Source organism: Diceros bicornis, chromosome 34, assembly GCF_020826845.1.
Source record: "Diceros bicornis minor isolate mBicDic1 chromosome 34, mDicBic1.mat.cur, whole genome shotgun sequence".
NCBI lineage: Eukaryota > Metazoa > Chordata > Mammalia > Perissodactyla > Rhinocerotidae > Diceros > Diceros bicornis.
In genome coordinates this window covers 33,487,026-33,514,837 of record NC_080773.1, presented here as the reverse complement: position 1 = coordinate 33,514,837, position 27,812 = coordinate 33,487,026, and the positions used below count along the sequence as shown (strand labels likewise).

Here is a 27,812-nt window from a genome sequence, read left to right as displayed (position 1 = left end):
GCGCACAGTTCAACCCACAACTCCATCCCTGTCCACACGTGCAATCTTCCAGGTACAACCTTGGCTCAGTTCTAACACTAGGTCCCTAGATCCTAGAGCAGTGGCCTGGCACATAATAGATGCTTAAATTTTTCTTTTGTTAAATCGTCTGATGAATTATTTCTCTGGGCCTCTTTCCACATCTTTTGAGTGGGGATAAAGCCACTACCCTCCCTGTTTTCTTCTCATTTATTCGTTTGTTTAGTTTACTTACTGGCCACCCACCACCCCTCACTAGAACGTAAAGGTCCCCCTGTGGTCTCCGCCGTGTCCCCAGCGCCTGGCACAGTGCCTAACACACAGTAGATACACAGCAATTAATTGTTCAGTGAAGGAGGTGAGGATTATCACTGACCCCACCCCCACTTTACAGAGGGGAAAAATGAGGCTCGGGAAGGTGAAGTGACTTGCTCAAGGTCACTGTCACTGCCACACTGGCAAGGTAACTGCAGCCCGGAGAGGTCAGGAGAGAGCCAGGAGGCCTAACATCTGTCCATTCACTCCTCTCGCCTCCTGATCACCTGCCGACTCCTCCGGTTGGCTGAACCCAAGCTGAAGACAGACGCAGCCCAGGTGAGGGGTCAGAAGGGGTCACCTGGGCAGAGAGGACACAGATGGACAAATGGAAGGTAACCATCATGTCCGGATTGCCTTCTGTGGGAAAATCTCTCAGGGGTATACACCAAGAGGAATCCGCAGACTTGGGGGTCTCAGGTCTTCCGTCTCGCTCACCAGAAGATTCTCCAGTCTACACGCTCACACGCCATGCCTAAGGCTCCGCTTGCCCCACAGACACAACCACGTCCTACTTTCTCCCCATCGAATGGGTGTCGGATGGACTCTCCCCTCAGTGGCGTGCGTGAGGGGCGTGGAGCGGTCTGCCCCAGCTGCAGGCATTGGGGGGCCTTCGGCTGCAGGGGATATAGAAACAAAATAAAATCAGCTAAAGGTTTGGTCTGCTTTTCACTTTTACCACGTGCCAGCAATTGTAAACAATGTGGGTGATAAAGCACCCCTCCCTGCAAAACGGCTTTTGTTGGTCTTTCTGAACATTTGCTGCAGATCTTATCATGGAGTTTAAAAGATATACATACATGTATATGCATATACATATACACATACATGTGCAAATGTATGTATCTATACAATATATACGTATATACAACTGTGTATATATGCACATATATAATTAGTTCATTTTTATTATTTTTGATTCCTTACCTTTCAATAATCATCGTATTGTCCATGGAAGTTAATTCAGAGAACTCCAGCTTTTTGGCCTCGATACACAATGGACTCTGCTACACACATTCATTTTGAGATTAATTTCCTGATGGTTGGGATTGTTCAAGATCTCTTCCGATGCAATTTGTGTCCCCAGTATCTGTGGTGCTGCATATTCCCGCTCTGTTTAAAACGGTAGTTTTGACATAAACATGGATGGTGCAGTGATTGTAAAGAGGAAGACACAGCTTGAGTGACTTCCGTGCTGTCCTTCTGGGGTTCGCATTTGTGTATCCAACAGTAAAGCAGCGAACAAACCATGAGGTGTAATATGTTTTGTTTGGTAAGTACGAATTTTAGCCCATACCTAAAATATTAACTGAATTTGAACTAATAGCTCTAAAATTGAAATGTGTTCTTCTTTTCAATTTCTAATTGTTTTCAAACTAAAAAACAACTCAAGGAAAGGATAACAAATGTTGATTACTGAAAATGGTTCTGTTATTTATGGGAGAGTTTCTTACAAAACTTAACATACTCATACCGTACCATCGAGTCCCGCACTCTTTGGTATTTATCCAAAGGAGCTGAAAACGTGTCCACACAAAAACCTGCATACGGATGTTTATAGCAGCTTTATTCCTCGTTGCCAAAACTTGGAAGCAACCAAGTTGTCCTTCAGTAGATGAATGGATTAGTAAACTGTGGTCCATCCAGACAATGGAATGTTATTCAGTGCTAAAAAGAAATGAGCTGTCAAGCCACGAAAAGACAGGAAGGAAACTTAAATGCATATTACCAAGTGAAAGAAGCCAATCTGAAAAGGCTACATACCGTATGATTCCAACCCTACGACATTCTGGAAAAGGCAAAACAATGGAGACAGTAAAAGGATGAGTGGTTGCCAGAGACTGGGGGGGAGGGATAAAGAAGCAGAGCACAGAAGGTTTTTAGGGCAGTGAAACTTCTCTGTATGATACCATATGATGGATACATGTCATTACACATTTTTCCAAACCCACAGAATGTACAACACCAAGAATGAATCCTAGTGTCAACTATGGACTTTGGGTGACGATGATGTGTCAGTGTAGGTTCATCAGTGGTAACAAATGTCCCACTCTGGGGGGAATGTTGACAATGGGGAGGCTGTGCATGGGTGGGAGCAGGGGGTATAGGGGAAATCTCAGTCCCTTCCACTCAATTTTGCTGTGAGCCTAAAACTGCTCTAAAAAAAAAAAAAATAAAGTTTGTTAATTAAAAAAAGAGAGAGAGGAAAAAAAACACAAATCAAGAAAAGGATGCTGATGATTATTCCATGGTGATTCCTGAAAATAGTTCTGTTATATATGGGAGGCGGGGGTGTTAAATCGATCTGGGTGTCCAACCCTTCACGTTCGCTGTGGCCTCTCCCCAGAATGTGCTCTCCACCAGGGGAGGGGTGGTCTTACAGCCTTATTGAAGCATAATTCCCATACCACACCATTCACACATTTCAAGTGTGCAACTTGGTGGCTTTTCGTGCAGTCACAGACTTGTGTGACCATCCCACAATCGATTTTAGAACATTTCCATCACCCCAAAAAGAAGAAACTCGGTGACCCCTTAAGCATCGCCCCCTAATGCCCTGTCCCCTCCAAACCCTGGACACCCCACTCATCCACTTCCTATCTCAGTAGCTTTGCCTTTGAGGGCAAGGATTGTTCCCTTTGCTCTCTTTGCTGTATCCTCAGAACCTGCAACTCTGCTTGATACATAGTAGCAGGTAGGGGCACCATAGTTATTTAACTAATCTGTTTGTTTTCATTTGAATCCCAGTGACGACTGACTGGCGTCTGCTGGAGGCCTCTTCCTCCTCTGCTCATTGTCTCATCAGGACTTTCCAAAGTCACCTCTGGGCTCCACTTCCTCACCTCCATTAGAACAGATAACAACACTCTGCTTTATAATTGCCTCCATCCTTGTCCATGGCACCTCCCAGACTCCTCTGGGGCAGGGACAGAATTTATCTGCTTGTCTTTGTCCCCAGCTCAGGCCCCAGGAAATGTGTGCTGAATTTGAATGGAAACAAGAGAAGTCAGCCACCTGGACATACATCTGCCCGGAGCTCCCGGCCCGCGAATATCCACACACAGCAGAAAGGCCCAGGCTGGGTAAGGCGGAGCCCACGGTCTGGTTTCGAGGCCCAGCTCTGCCGTTGACCCACGGCAGGGCACTGGGCAAGAGATTTAATCTCGGCCAGTCTCCCTTTCCTCAACTATAAACGGGAGCTAATAATAGGACCTACCTCTCCCGGCCGCTGCGAGGATTAGCACAGGGGCTAGTAATACACAGAGTTCAGTAAATACTAGCTATAATTATCGTTAATCACGCGGGATTTACGAAGCTATTACAAATGCACTTCATTCGGCCTGCCGTCAGTCTCCTCGTCCCACACACATTTCCCGAGGAGAGGGAGAGAGAATCCAGTGCCCCAGGGAACTGTGAGTCCTTCCGTGTGACTGGGGTGTCGGGTGAGACGGGGTGGGGCGGCAGATAAGATGGAGCAGGTGCCAGCTCCAGAAGGGCTCGGAGGCCAGGCTGGGGAGCTTGGACTCTCTCCCAAGGGCAAGGGAGCCATGGGAGGCTATTGAGAAGGTGAGGGACAAACGTTATCTCTGGGTGTCAGAAAGATGCCTTTGGGGGTGGAGGGTGGGACACTCTAGGGGGAAGAGACTGGGGGTAGGGAGGAGGCTGGGGTGATGGTCCAGACGGGAGAGGGTGGGACCAGGACCTCTGCCCACGGCCCCGTGGACATGGGGAACGCAGTGATTCTTAGCCTGTGATCTCTGGACTTCCAGAGAGATCCAGCAGGGTCTGTAATCTTGATGTTGTCTGCCAGATTGTGTTTCCATTTTTACAAAAGCAAAAGAAAAATACGGTGAAAATAACTTTGATAGTATGTTTTATTTCACTCGATACAGTGTATTCTTGTTATTCCCATCACCCAATACAGTCGATTCTCCTTATTCACGGTAGTAATGGTCTACAAAGTCATGTGAACACTGAATTACCGGCCCTGAACCATCATCCCTGGGGGAAATACGGGGTTAGGATCCTGCGAGCCTGGTCACAACATTTTAGTCAACTGGTCCGTACATAACTTTGTTTTATGTGTGTTTCTGTTTAAACACACCTTATTTAATACATATCATTGATTCACTGACATTGAGCTTATGGCTAACACGCCTGATGGAAGCTTATCTAACACAAGTATTTTTTCCATAAGGCACATCACAGCCCTCTTGCGCTTAGGACACTAGAAAGCACTTAGACACTATGCTTGGGGGCCATTTTAAACCACAAAGTCACCAACAAAAGCACAATACTGCAAAAACCGTGTCATTAACTAGATTGCCAAAATGGACAAGATGAGAGCTGAGACAAGAAAGGCAGAACGCTGTCTTGTTGAACCTCAGTGGGGACCGTGCGGATCAGGGACTCAAACTTTCCACCACTCTATGCCCACCAGTGAAAGCACCATGATTGTTGATTTGAGGGTCACAAATAAATTTTAGCAATTAAACGAATTCACGAATTCGTGAATAATGAGATCCACTGTATATCCAAAACAACATCATGTCATCACGTAATTAACACAAAAATCATCAATGAGATAGTCTGCATTCTTTTCGTGCTAAATCTTTAACATCGGAGACTACTTCACACTCAGCACATCTCAACTCAGACGGGACACATTTTCGGTGCTTAAGAGTCACGCCTGGCTAGTGGCTTCTGCGTCAGACAGTGCAAGTCTCTATAGCTTTCTTCAGATTCCCAAAGGGACCTATGAACCCAAAAAATAAAAATTAAAAACCAATGCCGGATACAACCACCTTGGAGAGCTATGTGTCAGTGTTTAGGAAAGCTGCTCTTTCTCTCTTCTGACCCAGGAATTCCACTTCAAGGCCAATGCCCTAGAGAAAGTGTTTCACTTAGCACAAGGCAACACGAATAAGAATATCCTGCACCCCTGCTTGGAAGCGCACACTACTGGAGAAACATAAAAAGCCCATAAAATACAGTACGTTCGTACACTTTGCAAAGGAAAGAGCTGAGCTCGAGCTAACATCACAGATGAAACTCACAAACACAAGGTTGAGCTGGTGAGGACAAAAGCAGGCTGCAGAAGGTCACGGTCAGGATACTATTTACACAACATCTAAAAACATGCAAGGTGATACTCTATAGCAGCTATGGATTTATACTTATGTAGCAAAAGTGTTTTTTTTTTTTTTTTTAATGAAGAATAACAAACATCTGGTTGAACATAGTGGTTACTTCTGGGAGAAAAGAGAAGGATTTGGAGTGAGGTAAGTACACAGAGGGTTCCAATTATATTTGAAAAGTTGTATTTCTTCAGCTGGATGGTGGTGGACATCTAGGTGCTCGTTATATTATTTGGGATATTTTTGGTGTGTGTATGCCTGAAAATATTCCATTGCCTGGGGAACCAGAGCAGGGTTTTGTACTGCTGTGTGACCTGGTCAGAGACAATGACGGTTGACACGTGTGACCTGTCTGTGCCTTGGAAAATAATAGTACCCATATCACAGGTTAGATCATGCGGATTAAATGAGCTTCCTGTACAGGTGTGTAAAGCCCCCAGAACAGCGCCTGATCCGTAGTAACTGCCATGAGAGTATTTGTGGATAATAATCATTTTGTTAAGCCATCACTCCATTCTAGGTGCTATGTTTGGTGCTTTCATCTGTTATTTTATTTAACAATATTTATTCAATGTACATATGGACAGAGGGGCTCCATGGTGCAATAGAGAGAAAATAGCATCAATGTCACTAAAACAGGAGTGAAGGCAGCCCAGCCTTCAGCACCGTACTGTCTACTGCACCACGATAGCTACTCAGAGCTGAGGTTTTGATTTACTAATTTATCACCTTATTCTTTCCAGACAAATCATTTTAATGTCACTGTTTCTTTTTCTTTTCTTTTGATCTCTTTTTTGGCCCAAAGATGGGATGGGAGGGCAGGTGGGTTAAGTTGTCAACTGCACAATCTTTGAAGCATAAGTTAATTTTTATGTAATCTTTCAGTGTACATTTTATTCATGAAATTTATTTGGAAAAATATAAAATATATGAATAATTTACAAGACATATACTCTACTATATGTAATATGGAATATATGATAGTATATAGTATATATAATACAAGATATAATTATACAAGGTAATGCATATTACCTTTATTATTTTATTATATATAATATATTATATATTACAAGTATATAATGTATTATAGATGTCAAATATTTCTTTAACAGTAACTCTCTGGGCAGGAGCTGCAATCACGCCCATTTCATAAGGAGGAAACTGAGGCACGGAGGCAGCTGGACACTTGTCGGAGAGCACACACTCAGCCAGGAGGGACAGAGCCAGGAGAGGCTCACAGGAGGAGCTCTTGGGGGCTGGTGGGCAGGACACAGGAGGGGACAGGCAGGAGGCCCAGAGGCTAGCTTTCATGAAGGGTGTGTGCACCCCAGGGCCAGGGCTGGATCCTCCCCCACCCACGCCTGCCTCTCCAGGTCACTCCGGGTGACCCCGCGGACGGCGTTGCTAAATGGGGAGGTGCAAAGCTCCCCGGATCATCAGTGAGCCTCTGGTCGGGGGGGGGGGTGCTGGGGAGGGCTGGAGGCCTGCAGCGTCCCCTCTTACCCTCCACGCGGGGGCCCAGGTGGCCGGCTCTGCAGCCTGACCTTTGGCCTCCAGCACAGCTGCTCTGCAGTCCCTGGGGCCCCCCCACACGTGCACAGCCGGCAGAGAGTCCCCAGGGGAGGAACTCAGCTCCAGGCGGCCGTGGGGGGTCTGTTTCATTCAAGCTGCCTGGGCAGGGGACAGAGAGCAGCCTGGAGGCCCCAGATGCTCACGGATTCCTGGCTCTGCCTTTCGCTGGCTGCTGGTTAGTGCCTCCACATCGCCATGCCTCAGTTTTTCCATCAGCAAATTGGAAACCCTCATTCTACTGGTCCAGGGCTTTAGGAGGACTCCACACAATCTTGAATGAATTTTAAAAAAAAAAGATCCAGGGCCTGGCACCGAATAAGCATTGACTAAATAGTCATCATTGCATTATTTCATTTTATTTTTAGTTTCTGAGGAGGTAACACATGCTGTGCGACAAATTCAAATAATACAAAAGACACAGTGATAAAAAAGTGCCCCCAAAGCCGTAGGTTGACATTGATTATGGACTCAACTAAAGCAGCATTAAAGGATTTATTTGGAAAAAATGGAGGAAATTGAATATGGACTGGGCATTAGCTGATTCTGAGGAAATTGCCAATTTTAAGGAATTATCATTAATGCTGATGTGATTGATAATAGCATTGGAGTTGAGCTGGAAATTTTCCTCTTATACAGACATAAACTCGAGCATTGGGGTAGAAGTTATCATGATGTTGGTAGCTTACTTCATCACTTTTAGCTTTTTATGAGGGAAAATTTCCAGCATAACCAAAAATAAAGAGTTAAAGAAACCCCCTTGTTCTCAATTAGCAACACCCACCCTCCTCCCACCCTCCCCCCAATCCCCACCCCCCACACCCCCCACCGTGGGCTTTCGTTTTCTTTGGCTGGAGTATTTGAAAGCAAACACCAGGCAGCGTATCATTTCACCCAAAAAGATTTCCATAGGCTGTAATTTACTTTAAATACTTCATTCCCCCCAAAGAAAACAAAGCTAAAGCAAATATGGCAAAAAGTCAACGTTTGTGACGTCTGGTCAACGGGCCGAAGGGTGCGAATTGTGGCGTCCTTTCAACTTTTCTGCACGTTTGCAACTTTTCACAATCAAACCTCAAAAAGTTAAAAAACAAAGGAAGTTCTCCCTCTGACCACCCCCCAGCCCCGCCAGGGATTTGAGGGGCAGCGTTGTAGCCAGTTCCCCCCCCAGGTCCCCAGGGGCAACATGGTAGCCAATTTCCCCAGATCCTTCCAGAGTCTCCCGACTGTTGTTGCTGCGTCTTATTAATAGCGGGTTGTAGTAGTGTGGAAATGAGTGGGGCAGGCGGCAGGGCTGTGAGTCACTCAGACCTGGCCCAGGTCCCGCCGACACCTCCTCCCACTCCAACCTTCTGTACGGCGATCGGTCTCTGGGAACCTCAGTTTCCTGCTCTGTAAACTGGGGATAAATCTCCACCCTTTTTAGGTGGCTGGGAGGATCCAGTGGAAAGCCTTCCCCACCTCCTGAGCAAAGTCAGCTCACAGCAGTACTGAATACATGAAAGAAGCCTTTTTCCCCAGCACATCTCTCTGCCATTAGAGATCCTGGGTCTGATGGAGAAGGGCTGGGGGCCTGGACTCCTGCATCTGAGGGAGGAGGGGCTGGGGGCCTGGACGCCTGCGACTGAGGGAGGAGGGGCTGGGGGTCTGGACACTCAGTGTTAAGGAGCAGGGCTTTGGGAATGGTCTCCCTATTCCTGGAGGCCAGCACTCCCAGCCCAAGGAGGAAGGTGGAATGAGCAGAGCTGTGGGTCTGCCATCCCAGGTAAGGTGTGTGAAGGGTCTTGTGCCCCCTTTTCCCACTGCCCTCAGGCCCAGCCCTTGGGGGTTCACAATATGTTTTGTCCCCTCTGTCCTGGGACCAGAGCCCAGAGTCCAAGCTAGTCTAAGTTTGGAAGGGGGAGGGAGGGGGGCAGCGGGTCAGAGGGGGTGAGGGAGGGGTGTGGGGGGGACAGGATGTCTCTGAGCTGTCACACACACCCCTGTCCTGGGCCCAGAGAAAGGGAGGGACAAAAGGCTCTGAGAGAGAGTCAGGAACAAAGACAAGAGGAGGGAGACGGAGAGACACTGGGGAGAAAGGCCAGAGCGAGGTGGGGGGGGGGACAGAGAAATAGAGAAAGGGGGGAGGGTGAAGCAGAGTGCGGGATATCCTCAATGACAGACGGGCGACAACAGCGGGAACAGCGTAGGGATAAGAGAGAGAGACTGGGGACCAACAGGGACAAGACAGGAAGACCCACCCCAGAGAACCGAGAGCTAGAACAAGGACAAGACAGAGACAGGGAGGATGGTGGAGAGAGACAGAGAGAGACAGAGAGAAAGATAATCGTACAGAAGAGACTGAGAGAAGTTACAGAGGGGAAGAAGGGGTCAGAGGGAGCAAACGAAATCAACCGGATAATACAGAGAGGGACAGGGAGACCCGGAGGGTGAAAGAGAGGGGAGAAGAGTCAGGTGGAGAAAGTCAGGGAAATCTTTCAATTCAGACACAGAGGGAGAGTGAGGTAGACCCTTTCAGACGCGCTCCTAGACCTTGGCTCTGCTCAGCGAGGCCCTGTGTGGGGTGTAGTGGGGCTCAGGTGGGCTGGTCACTTTTGGGGGACCCCAGAAAAGGGGTGTTTGCCCAAGGGCCAGCCGACACCAGGTGATCCTGAGATGGAGCTCAGGGAGCCCGAGAACCACGAGGATGGGGACCCAGAGGTGAGAGATGGGAGACAAGGGAGCAAGAGAGAGAGAAAGAGACAGACAGACACAGAGAGACAGAGATGCAGAAAACCAGAGTCAGAGATAGAGGTGGAGAGGGGCAGGGAGCAGACACAGGGAGAAATAGAAGAGACAGGCAAACAGAGAAGTATCAGAGACCCAGAGTAACACAAACCCAAGGAGACACAGCAAGACCGAGGCCCCCAGAGAAATGGACTCAGACACACAGGGCGGGAAGCACAGGGAGAGAGGAGAGCAGAGAGAGAGACAGGCGGAGTGGGGGGTTATGTGGGCTGAAGACACAGCCCCAGTTGGAGCTGGAGGCTTCTGGGGGCTCCCACAGATGGTGGTGGGCGGGCTCTCTGAGACAATCACCCCAAACCCCGCCAGGACACAAAAACAGGTGGCCCGAGGCCGGGTGAGTCATTGTGACTCATCCTCCTCTCTGGGGACAGTGACCCCGTCCTCTGGCCCCCCATCTCCACCCTGGGCTGGGCCTCCAATCTCCTGCGCTGCTCTCAGTGGTCCCCGACTCACCCCCTCCCCACTTCTGTCCCTCTCCTACAGGAGGACACAGCCACAGCCCTCCAACGGCTCGTGGAGCTGACAGCCACCAGGGTGACCCCAGTGAGGAATCTGCGTGTCCAGTATCGCCTCATCCGAAAGCTCGGCTCTGGCTCTTATGGCCGCGTGCTCCTTGCCCGGCCTCGCCAAGGGGGTGAGTTCAGCTGCCAAAGGCAAACTCCAGGACTTCTCCATAATAGGGTTCTCGGAAGCCACTGAGACAGGAAGCATCCGCAGGAGGAGTTGATGGGGACCCTTCTTGAAGGAGAATCTCAGAAAGTTAAGAGCTCTGTGATCCTCCAAGAAACACAGCTCACCCAGAGAGTGTAAGAGACTTGCCTGAGCTCACACAGCAAGGCAGGAGCACAACTTGGATTGGAATGCAGGTCACCATATCCCCTACTTTATGTGAGAGGAAACTGAGGCCCAGAGGGGGTAAGGCAGGTGTGCAAGGCCACACAGCAGAGCAGGAAGAGTCCTCAGGGAAGGTCGCCTCCAACCCCCACTTCACACAACAAGAAACTGGAAGCACAGAGAGGTCAGACACTATGCCCTGCCCCTCTTGTTTTACACATGAGAAATCTGAAGCTCAGAGAGGTTAAACGGCTTGCCTAAGGCCCCACAGCAAGATCAGAGCGCCCTGAGTTCCCTTCTGTTCCCATCTCCCTGACAGGTCCTGCTGTGGCTCTGAAGCTCCTACCTCGGGACTCAGTCCTGAGAACCACCTTCCTGAGAGAGTTCTGTGTGGGCCGCTGCGTCTCATCACATCCAGGCCTGCTCCAGACCCTGGCGGGACCCCTGCAGACCCCCCGACACTTTGTCTTTGCCCAGGAGTATGCACCGTTTGGGGATCTCAGCGGGATGCTGCAGGAACGGGTGAGGCAGGGGGTGACAAAGGTTGGGACTGCTTCTGCCATGTCCAGCTCTCTCCCTAACCCCCTTTCTGTCTCAAATCCTGACCCCCAAATCAGTCCCCAAACTACCTCCACCCTAAGCCCCCAAATGATCTCATTTCTAGTTCTCAATGCAGTTCCATGCCTAACTCTAACCCTAACCCTAATCCATTCAACCATCCAAACACAAGCTTGCATGGGCAGGGAGCTGGGGTTGGGGCTGAGGATGGGTCAGGCCTGATGAAGGGAGTGGAGATGAGATTGGGGTCAGGATGGAGACAGAGTTGAGATTTTAATTAGCACTGGGATTGAGAGTGTGAGCATGGGTAGAGTTGGGTAGGTTGAGCTTAAGGTTGAATATGGATTGGTAAGGGGTGTGGAGAAGAGCATGGATGGGTTTGCAGAGTGAGGCAGAGATGGTTGTGGATATGTATATAGATTGGGTTGGAGATGGGCTGTAATGAGGTTCCCTCTAGAAAAGAGACCAGGTAAGGCAGGTAACTGCCATGGAGGACTGAATCCATGAGATTCTGGGGGTACTTGAGTTTGAAGATTAGTGTGGGGCCATCTTTAGGAATAGATTTTGGATTTGAGATATGGTTGAGTGTAAACAGAAGGAAAGAAGGAAGGGAGGGAGGAAGGAAAATGGATGGATGGATGGATGGATGGATGGATGGATGGATGGATGGATGGATGGATGGAAGGGAGGATGGGTGGGTGGATAGATGGTTGGAAGGAAGGGCAGGTGGATGGATGGATGAGTGAATGGTTGGATGGATGGATGGATGGATGGATGGATGGATGGATGGATGGAAAGATGAGTAGATGGATGGATAGATGGGTGGTTGGATGGATGGATGGGTGAGTGGAGGAAAGATGGTTGGATGGATGGATGGATGGAAGGAAGGAAGCAAGGAGGGATGAATGCATGGATGTTAGGTATTAAATAATTGAATAAATTATGGATTGCTGACTGGCTGGTGGAAGGGATGTTGAGTGGAAACACTGCTGTATAGACTGTTGGACGGATGACTGGTATGGTGGATGAATAGATTTATCAATCAAGTGATGAAGTAAACTGCGCGGCTTTAGAACAAGGTCTGAGTTAGAGATGGGATCTAAATTAGTATGAGACTAAGATTAGAATTAAGTATGGGATTTGGGTTCTCACTGGAGATCTGGGTGGTCAGTTTAGAGGAGATAAGAAATGTAAGGAGTGGATGTGAGTATTAGGGATAGGAGAAAGTTTGACGGAAGCTAGAAGAGCTTCCAGTTAGGTTAGGGGTCCCTAGGTGAGGAGACTAGCTGGGAGTTGGTCTACAGGAGTACAGATGTGGGTGCAAGCTGTGGTTGAGGATGATCTGGAGAAGGTGTTGGGGGGACACTAGAGGTAGCCATTGGTCTAGGGTTCTGGGCTCTTGAACCCCAAGAAGCAAAGTAAAGAAGGAACCAAGGCACCTTGACCTTCAGCCTCTCTGCTTGACCCCAGGGCCTCCCAGAGCTGCTGGTGAAGCGGGTGATGGCCCAGCTGGCCGGAGCCCTGGACTTCCTCCACGGCCGAGGGCTGGTCCACGCAGACGTCAAGCCAGACAACGTGCTGGTCTTTGACCCTGTCTGCAGCCGTGTGGCCCTCGGTGACCTGGGTCTGACCCGGCCCGAGGGCAGTCCGACCCCTGCCCCCCCGGGGCCACTGCCCTCTGCTCCACCGGAGCTCTGCCTCCTGCTGCCACCCGATACACTGCCCCTGCGACCAGCAGTGGACTCCTGGGGCCTGGGGGTGCTTCTCTTCTGTGCTGCCACGGCCTGCTTCCCTTGGGAAGTGGCACTGGCCCCTGACCCCAAGTTCGAGGCCTTTGCTGGCTGGATGACCACCAGGCCCCAGCCACCTCAACCACCACCCCCTTGGGACCAGTTTGCGCCCCCAGCTCTGGCATTGCTCCAGGGGCTTCTGGATCTGGATCCTGAGACTAGGAGCCCCCCACTGGCTGTCCTGGACTTCCTGGGGGACGACTGGGGGTTGGAGAGGAACAAAGAGGGACCTGGGGGCTTGGGGAGTATGTCCAGTGAGGATGGGGAGGAGGAGGAGGAGGGGGCAGCAAGCCTGGAGGAGTGGACAGAGGAGGAGGAGGAGGAGGATGACAAAGGTGGCAGGAGGATGGGGACAGATGGGGGAGCTCCCTGACCAGGTGACTGAGACAGGTGGCCAGAGCCTGGTCCAAAGGCCCCTCCCCCAGCCCCCACGGCCACCTGGATGGAGAGACAGCTGCGCCCAAGAGGACAGAAATGGAACACATTGCATCTCTCCCTACTGAAGGCTGGACTGGGATGCACAATTCCCCTCCCAACTGAGGACCCAGGAGTTCAGGCCCCCAGCCCCTCCTCCCCCAGACCCAGGTCTCCAGACCCCCAGCCCCTCCTCCCTCAGACAGAGTCGTCCAGGCCCCCAGCCCCTCCTCCCTCAGACCCAGGAGTCCAGGCCCCCAGCCCCTCAGACAGAAGAGTCCAGACCCCTAGCCCCTCCTCCTTCAGACCCAGGGGTCCAGGCCCCCAGCCCCTCCTCCCTCAGACAGAGGAGTCCAGACCCCCAGCCCCTCCTCCCTCAGACCCAGGAGTCCAGACCCCCAGTCCCTCCTCCTTCAGACCCAGGGGTCCAGGCCCCCAGCCCCTCCTCCCACAGACCCAGGGGTCCTAGTGCCCTCCTCTCTCAAGGACCCTTCCTCTTCCTTCTGTTCTGAATGTGTCTTTTTGAGGGAAGGTGCTGTTTCCCCTACAGATGCATCTCTACACTGCGGGGACATGTTGAACGCTTATCATGGAGTTCTGATGGGTCACTCCTCTCCTCTAAGACCTTGGGTGACTCCCACTGTCCATGGCACCAAATCTGGTCTTTCAGGATCCAACACCGTGGACACCTCGCCCTCCACCTCTCCCAGTTCCCTGGGCTCTGAGTGACTTTAGGGGAGTCACTCATCCTTTCTGGACCTAAATTTACACACAAACACATGCACACATGCACACAGGCACATGGACTCTCCTGCCTGCAGGCGTTTGCACATCCTATGTCCTCCCCTGAGAAAGCCTCCCTTACAGCTCTGTGCCTCCAGAAAGTGCCCCAACCCAGTACCCTCTCCCCTCATGTTAGGGGCATGTATCCGAGTGATCTGTCTCCATCTTTTTCGGTCTCCCCTCAGGCTGTCCTGGGTGGACTTGGTCTTTTTTATTTCTACATCCTTTCAGACTTTGCTCCCACACGGTGGGCGCCCTATGCCCGCTCCCTGAGAGCACGGAGCACGTGGTGGGTGATTGTCCTAGCTCCATGGGCCCCTCAAACCTGTCTGTGCTATGGGCCTTGGCTGCTGTGGGTGGATCCCGTACCGCCCTATGCCACCGCCATCACAGCACGTGTGCCCTGGCTTGTGAGGCCGCCTGCCTGCAGGGCAGGGGCTGCGTGGATCCCGCACAGGGTCGGAAAGGGGACTGTGCTTCCTCCACGGGGATCTGCCCTGCGTGCTTTCCAGAGGTAAAAAAGAGAGTCCACTAAGTGCAACCTGGTCTCCCGGGTTGGACACTGGGACAGAAAACGGCTGTTGCTGGGAGCACTGGTGAATCAGAAGAGTCCAGTGTTGGATGGTTAATTTCTTAGTTTGGACAAATGTCCCACTGGCTGCGTGAGACAGTAACTGTGGGGAGCTGGGTGAGGGGGAAGCGGGAGCTCTCAGCACGACCCTTTGCAGCCATTCTATAAACCTCAAATTATTCTGAAATAAAAAGTTTGTTTAAAAAGAGTTAAGTGAATTCACATCGGTCATCTCCCTATAAACCTGAGGGGTAAGTGTGGCCCTCCGGGCCCCCAGGCCCCCTCACTCAGCCCCAGGGGTCCCTGCCTAGCACCCTCCACTTGAAGTCTGCAGACCCAGAACTTGGGCCTCCCCTCCCCTCCCCTCTCCCCTCAAGCCCCTCTTCCCAGTTGCTCCACCACCTGCTTCCCCTCCGCCCCAAGTCTGAGATCATCTCTCACTGCATCATTCTGGAATCTCATTGTCTCATCCTTTCCCCAAAACAGGACCCCAGTGTCTCATCCCCTGGACATCCCTTACGGAACACTTGCGTCTGACCTGTCAATGGGGCATTGATGGGGCAGCTGGGTGGGGTCAAGGCAGGGGCCAGCTAGAAAATGATTTCATCCTGTACAGGGTGTCTGGACTCCCGGGTCTGAGGGAGGAGGGGCCTGGGGGTCCGGGCTTCTGGGTCTGAGGGAGGAGGGGCCTGGGGGGTCTGGGCTTCTGGGTCTGAGGGAGGAGGGGCTGGGGGTCCGGAGTCCCGGCTCTCAGGGAGGAGGGGCTGGGGGTCCCGGCTTCTGGGTCTGAGGGAGGGGGCTTGCGTCCAGACTCCTGGGTCTGAGGAATGAGGGCCCGGGGGCCTGGACTTCTGGGTCTAAGGGAGAAGGGACTGAGCTCCTGGGACTGAGACATTTGTCTGTCCACAGCCAGTTCCGGGAGTCAACACACGATGTCGCTCTGCCCCGAGTGGGGTAGAAGGGGCGGGGCCAAGGGCGGGGCTTGCGACCCCTAGGTGGGGGCGGGGTCTTGCTCCTGGGCAGGCCTCTGCTGGCATGGGCTCTAAGTGCCGGGCACTGACCACAGCGGGCAGTGAAGGGTCAGGCAAGCCTTGGAGAAGGTGAGGTCTGGAGGTCGAAGCTCGGGTCAGGAGGAGACAAGGGTTAAACGGCCGGAGGTGGGCAGCACCTGAGAGTGAAGCCGGGCAGGTGGTCAGAGTCCTCGGTCCCTAAGGGGAGCAGGGGCTGGACCTTGAGGCTGTAGAGTGGTTGAGTGTTAGGGACACAGATTCTGGAGGTCCCAAGATGTGTGAGTTGTTTAAGGCTGCAGGAGAGGGGTGGGCTGGGGGCCTGGACTCCTGGGTCTGAGGGAGTAGGGGCTGGGGGCCTGGACCCCTGGGTCTGAGGGAGGAGGGGCTGGGGGTCCGGACTCCTGGGTCTGAGGGAGGAGGGGCTGGGGGTCCGGACTCCTGGGTCTGAGGGAGGAGGGGCTGGGGGCCTGGACTTGCAGGTCTGAGGGAGGAGGGCGCCAAGTCTGTAAGAGTTGGACTCCAGGCCTCTCAAGGGCTTGTGACTGCTCCTAAGGGCTTGCCCCCATCCTGGACCCAGGCGTCCCCTCAGGCTTGGTGTGTGCAGCCCCGCCCTCTCCAGCCTCTGGGGGCAGAGAACACCTGTTTGCTCTGAGGAGACAGAGGCTACTCACCCACCCCCAGGGCCCAAGTCTGTTTGCTTTGGAAACAAGGTGGGGGGTGTCTCAAGTTATCTGGTTCATCTTTCACCCTTGGGCCATCGGTTGGCCGAGGGATGTGGGGGCGGGGGCAAGGGACATCTGTGACTTCACCCTAACCAGCAACTGACTAGTCTCTTTGCTCCTCAGATGCCTCTAATGAAGAGGGAAACTGAGTCACAATGGCAAGTGCCACTGAGCCCCCAGCCCCTCCTCCCTCAGACCTGGGAGTCCAATCCCCCAGCCCCTCCTCCCATGGGCCCTGGTCTGGTGGGCCCTGGGCCCTGGGTCACCCTCTCCCCTCTGTCCTTGCAGAGATGCCCGGCAAACAGTTGGTTGAGGAACAGGTGGTGGTGGGGACTGCGGAGAACGGAGCTGAGGAGGACCTGGGGGGCCTCACGATGGAGGAGCTCCGGCAGGGCCAGGAGGCAGCCCTGGCGCTGGAGGACATGATGACGCTGAGCACCCAGACCCTGGTCCGAGCTGAGGTGGACGAGCTCTACCAGCAAGTGCGACCCCTGGGCCAGGGCCGCTTCGGCCGGGTCCTGCTGGTCACCCACCGTCAGAAAGGTACCCGGGCCTAGGGACAGAGGCAGGGGTGCTGGGGCTGGTGGCATGGGCCCAGGAGGAAGCTTGTCAAGGCTGGGGGGTCTGCTGCAAACCTGAATCAAGTCGTGCCTCTGCCCCATCTGGCTGTGTGTTCTTGGGAAATCCCCTACCCTCTCTGATCCTACTTTGAAAATGTGGGTGACAATTCCTTCTCTGAAAGCACTGTGATTCTCTGAGTGTATGTCAATGGCTCTGGTTGCTGGGGACGACGGGGAGCAAGACAGAGTCCCTCCCTCGTGGCCCTCACGTGTGGCGGTTTAGTGGTCACCATGGGGGTGATTCAGGGCCATGCTGTCTGCCAGGCCCTTAGCAAGGCCGGTGCACAGTGGGTGTGCAGGACATGCTCCCCCAGCCCCAGTCTGGTACCCTCTGTCAAGCATGCACACACCCTCCGGCCTTCCCACAAAGTGAGGATACTGCAGATGGAACTCAGAGTCCACATCAGTTCAGAACACTCCTTCCAAGGCCGCCTGGGGGCTCAGCCCTGGCCTGGGGGATGCTGGGGACCCAGAGATGACTCTGAGTCAGCCCTGCCTTCAAGGAGGAGCTCCCAGCCTGAATGTGGAGAAAGAGTGTGTTAATTCGCTATGGCTGCCGTGACAAAGCCCACAGACCGGGCAGCTCAAACAACAGAAATGTATTCCCTCACAGTCCTGGAGGCTGGAAGTCCGAGATCAAGGTGTCCGCAGGGCTGGTTTCCCCTGAGGCCTCTCTCCTTGGCGTGTAGGTGGCTGCCTTCTCCCTGTGTCCTTCCAGGGTCTTCCCCATGCACATGTCTACGTCCAGATTTCCTCTTTTTATAAGGACACCAGTCATATTGGACTAAGGACCTCGTTTTACCTCCTTCAAGACCCTGTCTCCAAATACAGGCTTATTCTGTGACAGTGATGGGGAGGACTTCAGCATATGAATTTGGGGAGACACAGTCCAGCCCAGGACAGATGAGAGGTGCAAAGAGAAAGAGATCCAGGCCCGGGTCATCACAGAACTCGGAGGCAGAGCGATACTGGGGAGCAGAGGCATTGTCCAGGGGGCCACGTCCACTTGTGCTTCACTCAGCATGCATCTTGGGGCCTCCTGGACGCCCACCTCAGGGCTGGGCGGTGCTGGGGGCCTAAAGCTGTAGCTGAGCTCCAGAGGCTCATGGCACGGTGGGGAGCACAGAGGGACAGCGATCATCAAAGCAGAGGTGGCATGGGGGCTGGCCCCATGGTCTGGTGGTTAGGTTAAACGCATTCCGCTTCGGCAGCCCAAGTTTGTGGGGTCGGATCCTGGGCACAGACTGACACCACTCATCAGCCATGCTGTGGTGGCATCCCACATATAAAGTGGAGGAAGATTGGCACAGATGTTAGCCCAGGGCCAATCTTCCTCAGCAAAAAAAAAAAAAAAAAAAACAGGTGGCATGTGACCTGATGGCCAGAATCCAGGGCATTGTAGACGCTTAGAAGCCCTGCTGCATCCCGCTGGGGTGCAAGGGGAATGGTCAGCATTTCAGGGAAGGAGGTGACCTCCGTCTGTCACACACGGCCTCCTGATGGGCGAGGGTGGGCCCTGGCCGCCGGTGACTAAAAAAATTGAAGAAACCAGAGTTCCTGCCTTCAGGGGGCTTCATTGCCATGTGTGACAAAATTCGTAACAATTCCTTAATTGGATCTAATACCCAGTGCAGGGCGTCTTTTCCCCAGTTGCCTGGAACATGGCTTTTTGGCGTGGGTTTGCTGGAACAACGGGCCAAACGGGGTCACTGGAGGTTCTGAGTTCAGTTTTCATGGTATCCCCTCACTGGCTCCAAGACAGCAGCTTGTAAGGGAGCAGAGTAGAAACTCACCAAATGCTAGTGTTATTATTAATAATTATTATTACCCCCGGTGGTGTTTTGGTGGCCCCGCTGTTTTCAGGGTGGGCTTGTAGGGAGGCAAGAATGGGAGGAGGTGGAGGTGGCATATGGAAGATTCTGGGTGAGGGGCCACAAGGGCGACCCGTGGCCCTTGCACTCCTCCCACACCCGCCCCTGCTGCCCCCAGGCACGCCCATGGCGCTGAAGCAGCTCCCAAAGGCCTCCACTTCCCTCCGGGGCTTCCTGTACGAGTTCTGCGTGGGGCTCTCGCTGGGCAGGCATGCAGCCATCGTAGCAGCCTATGGCATTGGCATCGAGTCAGCCAACTCCTACAGCTTCCTGACGGAGCCCGTCCTGCACGGGGACCTCATCGCCTTCATCCAGCCCAAGGTGAGCAGGCGGGTCGCGAGCGGGCCTCCGAGAGCCTCACGCGGTCTCCCAGAGACGCCCTTGAGCAGCCCGGGCCTCAGGAATCACATCCGCTGCACTGGGCCCCACTGGGACTCACTGGGCACATAGGTCCCACAGAATTGTTAGTCCTCTCTGGGGTTCACGGACACCAAACTACACCCTACGAGATTCACCAGCCCTCATGGGGTGACACCAGGCCCCATGGGGCTCGCAGGCCTCATCGGGTCACACTAGTCCGCACTGCGCCTCACTGGGGCCATCCATCTGAGGTCGTCATGCTCCTGGGCCTCCCTGGGCCTGCTCCCTGGGACTGAGGAGACGCTGTATCGCCCCAGACCCCTTCCGGCCGGCTGCAGAGGGGCAGTGGACCCTGACGCCTCTCCCCCACAGGTGGGCCTCCCCCAGCCAGCAGCCCAGCGCTGCGCAGCCCAGCTGGCCTCAGCCCTGGAGCACATCCACTCCCACGGCCTCGTGTACCGGGACCTCAAGCCGGAGAACGTGCTGGTGTGCGACCCGGCCTGCCGGCGGGTCAAGCTGACCGACTTCGGCCACACGCGGCCCCGTGGGACCCTGCTGCGCCTGGCTGGGCCGCCCATCCCCTACACAGCCCCTGAGCTCTGCAGCCCCCCACCCCTCCCCGAGGGCCTGCCCATCCAGCCCGGCCTGGACGCGTGGGCTCTGGGCGTCCTGCTCTTCTGCCTTCTCACCGGCTACTTCCCCTGGGACCAGCCCCTGGCCGAGGCCGACCCCTTCTACGAGGACTTTGTCATCTGGCAGGCCTCGGGCCAGCCCCAGGACCGGCCCCAGCCCTGGTTCGGCCTGACGCCCGTGGCAGATGCTCTGCTGTGGGGGCTGCTGGACCCTCAGCCCCGGAAGAGGAGCCCCGTGAGCTCCGTGCGGGGCTACCTGGGGCGCCCCTGGAGGCAGCGGGAGGGGGAAGCGGAAGAGGTGGACATGGGGGACGAGGAGGACAGAGAGTGAGAAGGGCCTGGGCCACCCTGGAGACTTGGAAGGGGAGCCAGGTGCCACATCCTGAGGTCTCCTCGGCGTTCACATGGTGGGTTTCGGCTTCTTTCTGCCTATTTTCATCTCTATCCCATTATTTTCCCCTTTCTGTCCTCTGTGTCTCCCACTCAACAGACCGTCTCCCTCCCTTGGGCTGTGGGGCCGCTGGGAGCTGTGTGGCTACCCCGCTGTCCCCACTTCCCCTTTGCCTGTGGTCTCTTGGCTCCTTCCTCACCTCCTGCAGACGCCCCTCCTCAGGCTGCCCCACCGGCACCCCAACCCCCCAGTCTCTGCTCTCCTCGGGTCACTTGCTCTCTTCTAGCTGTGCAATTTATTCATTGTGGTTATTTTGTGGGTCCTGCCGGAATGTGAGCTCCTGGAAGGCGGGGTCTCGGCCTGTCCTGTTTGCTGACGTGTCCTCCAGAGCTGGAGCCATCCTGGCCCTTAGTAGGTGGTCAGTAAATGCTTGCTCAGTAAACGAGCCCGTCTGGTTTTGCACCGCCCCCCTCCACGTCCCTCTTCTCTTCTCTCTTGCTGGGTTCCACTCACTCCCTCTGCCCTTTTTCTTCCTCCCGCATGCTAGGCTGCCGCCCTCTCAATAATGTGCTTTCTCTTCTCTCACCCTGCAAATAAAGTCCACCTGGCACTTAGGTCCCCGTGATGCTGTTGGTCTGTCAGCTTGGGAAAGAGAAGGACGGTGTGTACATGCAGGTGCACAGGAGAGTGTGTTGTGGAGGAGAGACAGAGAAGGAGAGAGAGGGAAGGAAGGAGAGACAGAGAGACAGAGGGAGACAGAAAGAGAGAGAGAGAAAGAATGGCAGAAAAGCAGCACCCCTGTGTGATGGTGTAAGGTGCTGGCTCTGGGTCTGCATTTGTGGGTGTGCCTGGGAGCTTGTGTCAGGATTGTTAGCGCCTATTTACCGCGCGTATGTGTGTGTGAGGAGAGGGATTAAACATCAGAGCTTGAGAGTGTCCGGATGTTCGTGGATAGGAACTTGAGCTGAATTGGAGCCTGTGTTTCTGTGTGTTTGTGTGTCCGTGAGCGTCTGAGCCCAGATGTGTGTACCAGTGAAGGTGTGTATGTGCATGGAGGGGAGACACAGTGAGGGTCTGAATGCGTCTCCCCCACACGGCTGACATGATTGTGTGTGTGTTGTGTATCTGTGAGCGTCTGAGGCCATGTGTGCTTACATAACTGTGAATGTGTGTGCGAGGGGCAGTTTGAGTGCCTCTTAGTCTGTGTGGACATCGGATCCATGTTTGTGTGTCTACGAGAGCTTGGGTGTCCGTGTGTGTGCAGCAGGGGGAGAGGTGGTGCAGGCATGGCTGCCCGTCACCAGCGGCCCCTCTCTGCTTCACACCTCCCCCCTCTCAGCCGGCCCTTTCTTGGCAGCCGCCTGTTTGCAAACACTCTCTCTTCCTCTCTGTGCCCTCCTTGGCCGCCAGCCCAGAGCAAGGCCACAACTCAGAGCTGGATCATGTGTCACTCTCTCCCTGGCCCCCACACCACCCCCCAGTGCCTCTGCTGTGGCCACCGAGGTGTTGCCTGAGGCGGGGGGGACAGCGTGTGTGGAGTGACCCCAAGGACCCTTTGAATCTAGGTTCCATCTAGAGAACTGGAGACTTGGGCCCCTGTCTTAGGCAATCCAGGTGTGCTGCCTGGAGGAGGGGGTCGTTGGAGAGAATAAGATGGGGCAGTACAGAAGGGGAAGCATAATCAGGACCTCCTGCCACCTTATCCATGATTCTGAAAGAGCCCCAGCAATTATGCCAAGAATGTGTCCCCAAAAAGCTGGGGCAATAGTGGTGCTGGGAGAGAGGGGGTGGAGATGAGCAGGGGTCAGCGGGGGAGGCTGCACAGGGTGTTAATTGGTGGCAGAAGCTGAGGATTAACTTCGAGGTGATAATGACCCAGGGATGGGCCCAGGGGCAGGGGAGGAGGATGAAATTCCCAGGGAGGGCCTGAGGGGGCGGGGGCAGTACTAATTAAGTACTAGTAACTTAATTCAGTAATACTTCATACTTACCGTATTATTTAACACTAATGCAGCGGCTCGCTCCCCCAGCAGCTCCCCTAGCAGGCAGCATCTGCTCGTCCCCTCAGACCCTCCCCATTCCACGGCGGCCACGGCGCCCAGAGCAGCCGAGGTGCGGCCTGAGCTCACAGCACAGGGCAGGGCGGAGCTGGGAGTTGAACCCAGGTTGTCTCCTGCCCGGGGTCCATGCTCTGAACCTGCAGGGCAACCTGCTGCACCCTCACGAGGGTGAAGGGGCCTCGTGAGTGGGACAGGGAGTGTGGCAGAGCGTGTGTGGCCGTGAGTGTGTGAGAGTGTGTGACAGTGTGAGTGTGTGAGAGAGTATGAGTGTGAGAGTGTGAATATGAAGGAGTGTGAGAATGAGTGTGCGTGTGTGACAATGTGTGTGTGAGTATGAGTGTGAGTATGTAAGAGTATGAGTGAGCGTGAGAGACTGAGTTTGAGTGTGTGTGAGTGCGAGAGAGTAAGAGTGAGCCTGAGTGCGAGTATGTGTGACCTTGAGTGTGAGAGGCTGAGTGTGAATGTGTGAGCATGAGTGTGAGAAGGTGTGACAGTGTGAGTCAATGTGAGAGTGTGAGAGAATGTGTGAGTGTGAATATGGAGTGTGAGAATGAGTGAGCATGTGTGACAGTGAGAGTAAGTGTATGAGTGTGACTATGAGGAAGTGTGAGTGTGTGAATGTGTGAGAGTTTGAGTGTGTGGGTGTGTGGGAGTGAATGTGAGGGAGTGAGTGTGAATTGTGAGAGTTTGAGTGTGGGAGTGTGCATGGGAATGTGAACGTAAGGGAGTATGAGTGTGAGAGAATGAGTGAATGTGAGTGTGAGTGAATTGTGAGCGGAGTGTGTGAGTGATTGTGAATGTGTGCGTGTGGGAGTGTGACTGTAAGGGAGTCTGCGTGTAAGTTTGAGGAAGCGTGTGTGGGTACATGTGTGGGAGTGCGTGCGGGAGACTAAGCGGAGGTGGGAGAGTTGTGTGAGTGTGTGTTTGTGTGTTGGTGAGGTGTCACCCCTCCCTCGGAGGAGACTGGAGTTGGGCCCCTAATGAAGACAGAAAAGGGGGGTCACAAAACCCTTCAGACCCACGGAACGGCTGTAATCAAAGGACGGACCCTACCCGCTGGTGGAAGGTAAAATGGGGCAGCCGCTGTGGAAGACAGTCTGGCGGTTTCTCAGAATGTTAAAGGGTTTCCATATAGTCCAGCAATTCCGCTCCTAGGTATATACCCACGAGAAAGAAAAACATGCACCCACACAAATATCCGTGCAACATTATTCACAATTGCCAAAAAGTGGAAACAACCCAAATGTCCATCCACTGACGAATGGATAAAGGAAATGTGCTCCATCCCTTCAATGGAATATTATTCAGTCATAGAAAGGAAGGCAGCATTGACACCTGCTGCATCTTGGATGAACCTCGAAAACATCATGCAAAGGGAAAGAAGCCGGACACAGAAGACAATCTACTGTAGGACTCCGCTTATATGAAATGTCCAGAATAGGCAAATCCACAGAGAAAGAAAGATTAGTGGTTGCCAGGGGTGGGGCCGTTGGGGAGAGATGGGGAGTGGGGGGTGGCAATGGTGGTGGAAACGTTCTAAAATTAGATTGTGGTGAGTGTTGCACAATTCTCTGAATATATCAAAAACCACTGAATTGTACATGCAAAAAGGGTGAATGCTATGGCATGTAAATTTTATCTCAGTGAGGCTGCTTAAAAAAAAAACCCAGGCATTTCCAAGCTCTTGCTCTGTGATCTTGATCAGGTTTCTTCCCTTCTCCCAGCCTCTGAATTCCCATTAAAAAGAAAAGGAAGCAGAGGGGCCGGCCGGGCAGCATAGTAGTAAAGTTCGGGCGCTGCTCTTCGGCAGTCTGGGGTTCACAGGTTCGGATCCCGGGCGCGGACCGACACACCGCTCATCAAGCCACGCTGTGGCAGCATCCCATATAAAGTAGAAGACGATGGGCACGGATGTTAGCCCAGGGCCAATCTTCCTCAGCAAAAAGAGGAGGCTTGGCAGCAGATGTTAGCTCAGGGCTAGTCTTCCTCATCAGGAAAAAAAAAAAAAAAAGAAAGAAAGAAAAGAAAAGGCAAGAGAAACACTCCTTCTAAAGTTTCTGAATTCAGGACCTATTCATCATGAACTAAGTTCTTATACACAGGACCCACTCATTACTCCTCTGTCCATTTCACAGAACAGACTATTGAGGCCCCGACATGGAACCTACTTTCCAAGACCCTAAAGCCAAAAGGTGGCAGTCTGGATCCAAACCCAGCTCTCGCCTGATTCCAAAGTCTTTGTTCTTCAACCCCCACTCAGCGCGCCTAAACTGTACCTGGGCAGGTGATCTCCAAGAGAGTTCCGGCTTCCCCCCGCTGGGGAACCCCAAGCAGGACCAGTTACAAAATTCGTGGGTGTCCAATGCAAAATGAAAACATGGGGTTTCTTGTTAAAACAAACAAACAAACAAACAAAAAACAGAAAAGAAGCTTTTTCCAGGAATCCGGCCACCTGAACCCATCCCAGGAAGCCAGAGTTGGCATTCGCCAAGGCCCCAAGGGCTCGGAGCGTGCTTCATTGTCCCATCGACTTCACTTATAAAACACAAAGTCGACAATCACAAAGAAGGTCAGGACAGCTCCACAGAGCATTAACCCTGTGCAACTGCACCCAACCCACACGCTGCTGGTGGGAGAGAGTTGACCCCGGATCCAGAGGGGGGCCAGCCTTGCAAGGCCTCTCTGCACCACAGCTTTTGCAATAGTAAACAGACATGCAAATGACTCGAGCAGGGCCTCACAGACTTGAAGAGCCACGCACGGATCACCCGCCCATCTTGTCCAAATGCACATTCTGATCCAGGGGGTCTGGGGGGGGCACTTGAGACTCCGCATTGCTAACCAATCTGTGTCTTCCTTTCCACCCTTTAGCTGATTAAGGAAGTCCCCTCTGCTCCTACTTTCCTAAGAGTACGTGTGCGCACGCGTGTTTGTAAACCATAAATAGGTGTTGAATTTTGTCAAATGTTTTTTCTGCGTCAGGCAAGCTTCCTAGGCCTCTGCAGCTACTGTTCTGGGCTTGTTGCAAGCTGGCGGACACCGGATCAGACTCAGATGTCCTGTGGGAGACGTCCAGGTTCAGGGCCAACAGGAGGCGGGGCTGGCCACCCAGCCTGGCTTCGGGCCCAGGGGCCAGATGTTGGGGTTTAGCTGCCTGGCCAAGCAGGGATCGAGTGGCCGGATAATTAAGCACCCATTTCTTTGGGGCTGGAAGAAGGTGGCAGGGGGTGGAGGGACCTTGGGCCAGAGTGCCCGACAGCCTCCCCAACACTGGCTAGCAGAGAGGGGCCAGGAACCCGAACCCCTAGCGGGGCCCTCTGGGGGGACCTGGAGCTGGGGTTCACCTGCTCCCACCTGGAAATGGGAAACGAGACCTTTTGCTACCAAGTTGGGGTGCCCTCCTCTGAGCCTTCGACTACCCAGGACGGTAAGGGGACTTCGGGCAGAACCTCCCTCACCCTCCCCAGGTTACCAGTCAGCAGTTATTTAAGTCTCGGGGCTTAATAAGACCTGGGGGACAGAATTCTCCGCGTGCTCCTTTGCCTGTTGGCAGGGGAAGACAGTCCATCTTTCAGGACCCCCAGACAGTATCCCTCCCCGCCCCAGCAAGTAACTGGACCCTGCTGGCCTTTGCAGGACGGCGGGGGGCGCCAGCTCCATGACCTTCCAGGACCTCTGAGCCAGGCTCCACTGAGAGGAGGAGGAGGGAACAGTTGCCTGCCTGAGGCCGCAGGAGCCGGAATCCGAGTCAGGGTCTTCCAAGCCAGCCCCAGTTTACAAGCTGAGGCCCAGAGAGAGGAGGGGCCCACCCAAGGTCACTCAGAGGGGCCATCATGGAAGTCTTAACCTGCAACCCCAGGCAAAGGTCGAGGCAGAGGAATTTGCATCTCGTTATTCTGAGTCTCAGCTCTGCTGTGTAGTTGTAGGCAAGGGGCTTGCCCTCTCTGAGCCCTGGTGCCCTTTCTAAACAGTGATCAAGTTCCTCCCTCAAAGGGCAGTAAGGACGGGATGTAGCGTATTAAGAGTCCACATTGTATCAGGCACAGGGGAGCACAGTTAGGAGTGGTCACATCACTCTTGTTAACTGAGCACACTCTGTGCTGGGCTCTGTCCTTACCGGCACTAACCCATCGAATCCTCACGACAACCCCAGGAGGCAAGTACTAGTGCTATCCCCATCATACAGGGGAAGAACAGGCTCAGACAAAGGAAATAAAACGCCAGGGTCCTACAGCCAGGACATGGCCTCAAACCCAGCATAGCCTGACATGGGCACGTCATATCTTATGAGCAAGGGCCCTGGGTCAGACAGGCCTGGGCTCGTGATCCAACCTCTCTGTGCCTCCAGGCCCTGATCTGTGAAATGGGCATAAGCACAATAATAACTATCACACCATGAGTGCTTATCAAGACCCAGGGCTCACCTCGCTCACACACGTATTAATTTATCAGTTAATCATCACGGCAACCCCATGAGGTCTATACTATTATTACCCCCCTTTCATCGTTGGAGAAACTCTGACCAAGAAGTTAAGTAACTGGCTCAGGTTCACACCCCTAGGACTCAAACTCAGGCATGCAGCCTCCAAAGCTCACTCCCTCTCTGCTGAACTGTGGTAACAGTACCCTCCTCAGTGGGTGTTTGTGAAAATAAAATGACATCATGCACGCAAAGCTCTTAAAAGAGAGCCTGAACCATAGGAAGTGCCCAACAAATATTAGTCATTATTATTATTATTATTATGCACTCAGTCATTCAAAAGATATTTATGGAGTGTGCACTCTGTGTCAGGCTCTGCTTTAAGAGCTGGGCATACGTCTGTGAACAAGACAAAGATTTCTGCCCTCATGGGGCTTCATCATTGCTGTCATCACTGCCGTCACGATCATCATCACCATCACACCAGTATCACCACCATGATCATCTTCATCGCCATCATCATCTCCATCATCGCCATCATCATCACCATCACCACCCTTATCACCACCATGACCATCTTCATCACCATCATATCAACAGCACCATGATCATCTTCATCACCATGATCATCCTTACGATCACCATCATCATCACCATCATGACCATCACCACCATGATCTTCTTCACCATCATCTGCATTATCATCACCATCATGATCACTATCACCATCATCTTCATCACCATCATCACCATCATGATCACCACCATGATCAGCTTCCTCACCATCATCTCCATTACCATCACCATCAGGATCATCATCACTGTGATCTTCATCACCATCACCACCATCATCATCATCCTCACCATCATCATCTTCACCATCATAATCACCATCACCATCATGCTTATCACCATTATCACCATCTTCCTCACCATCATCCTCATC

At 53.2% G+C, this 27,812-nt stretch overlaps 2 protein-coding genes across 2 annotated transcripts; both read left to right on the top strand.

Moving 5' to 3' along the window:
- The first annotated feature begins 9,698 nt into the window (after positions 1–9,698).
- SBK3 (SH3 domain binding kinase family member 3) lies at positions 9,699–13,385 on the top strand. The gene is made up of 4 exons (XM_058531022.1): positions 9,699–9,743; positions 10,314–10,464; positions 10,984–11,186; positions 12,693–13,385. Exons 1-4 carry the CDS (start codon positions 9,699–9,701, stop codon positions 13,383–13,385), a joined length of 1,092 nt encoding a protein of 363 aa, XP_058387005.1.
- Positions 13,386–15,847: 2,462 nt separating this feature from the next.
- SBK2 (SH3 domain binding kinase family member 2) lies at positions 15,848–20,970 on the top strand. The gene is made up of 4 exons (XM_058531021.1): positions 15,848–15,880; positions 16,801–17,055; positions 19,122–19,324; positions 19,736–20,970. Exons 2-4 carry the CDS (start codon positions 16,803–16,805, stop codon positions 20,324–20,326), a joined length of 1,047 nt encoding a protein of 348 aa, XP_058387004.1. The 5' UTR covers positions 15,848–15,880; positions 16,801–16,802; the 3' UTR covers positions 20,327–20,970.
- Positions 20,971–27,812: the final 6,842 nt, after the last annotated feature.

Bases quoted from the DNA above. Each gene is read 5' to 3' on its own strand.
- SBK3 (XM_058531022.1), top strand. From the start codon at position 9,699: ATGGAGCTCAGGGAGCCCGAGAACCACGAGGATGGGGACCCAGAG. The intron at 9,744-10,313 runs GTGAGAGATGGG...CCTCTCCTACAG, and splicing joins ACGAGGATGGGGACCCAGAG to GAGGACACAGCCACAGCCCT. The intron at 10,465-10,983 runs GTGAGTTCAGCT...TCTCCCTGACAG, and splicing joins TGCCCGGCCTCGCCAAGGGG to GTCCTGCTGTGGCTCTGAAG.
- SBK2 (XM_058531021.1), top strand. From the start codon at position 16,803: ATGCCCGGCAAACAGTTGGTTGAGGAACAGGTGGTGGTGGGGACTGCG. The intron at 17,056-19,121 runs GTACCCGGGCCT...TGCTGCCCCCAG, and splicing joins GGTCACCCACCGTCAGAAAG to GCACGCCCATGGCGCTGAAG. The intron at 19,325-19,735 runs GTGAGCAGGCGG...TCTCCCCCACAG, and splicing joins TCGCCTTCATCCAGCCCAAG to GTGGGCCTCCCCCAGCCAGC.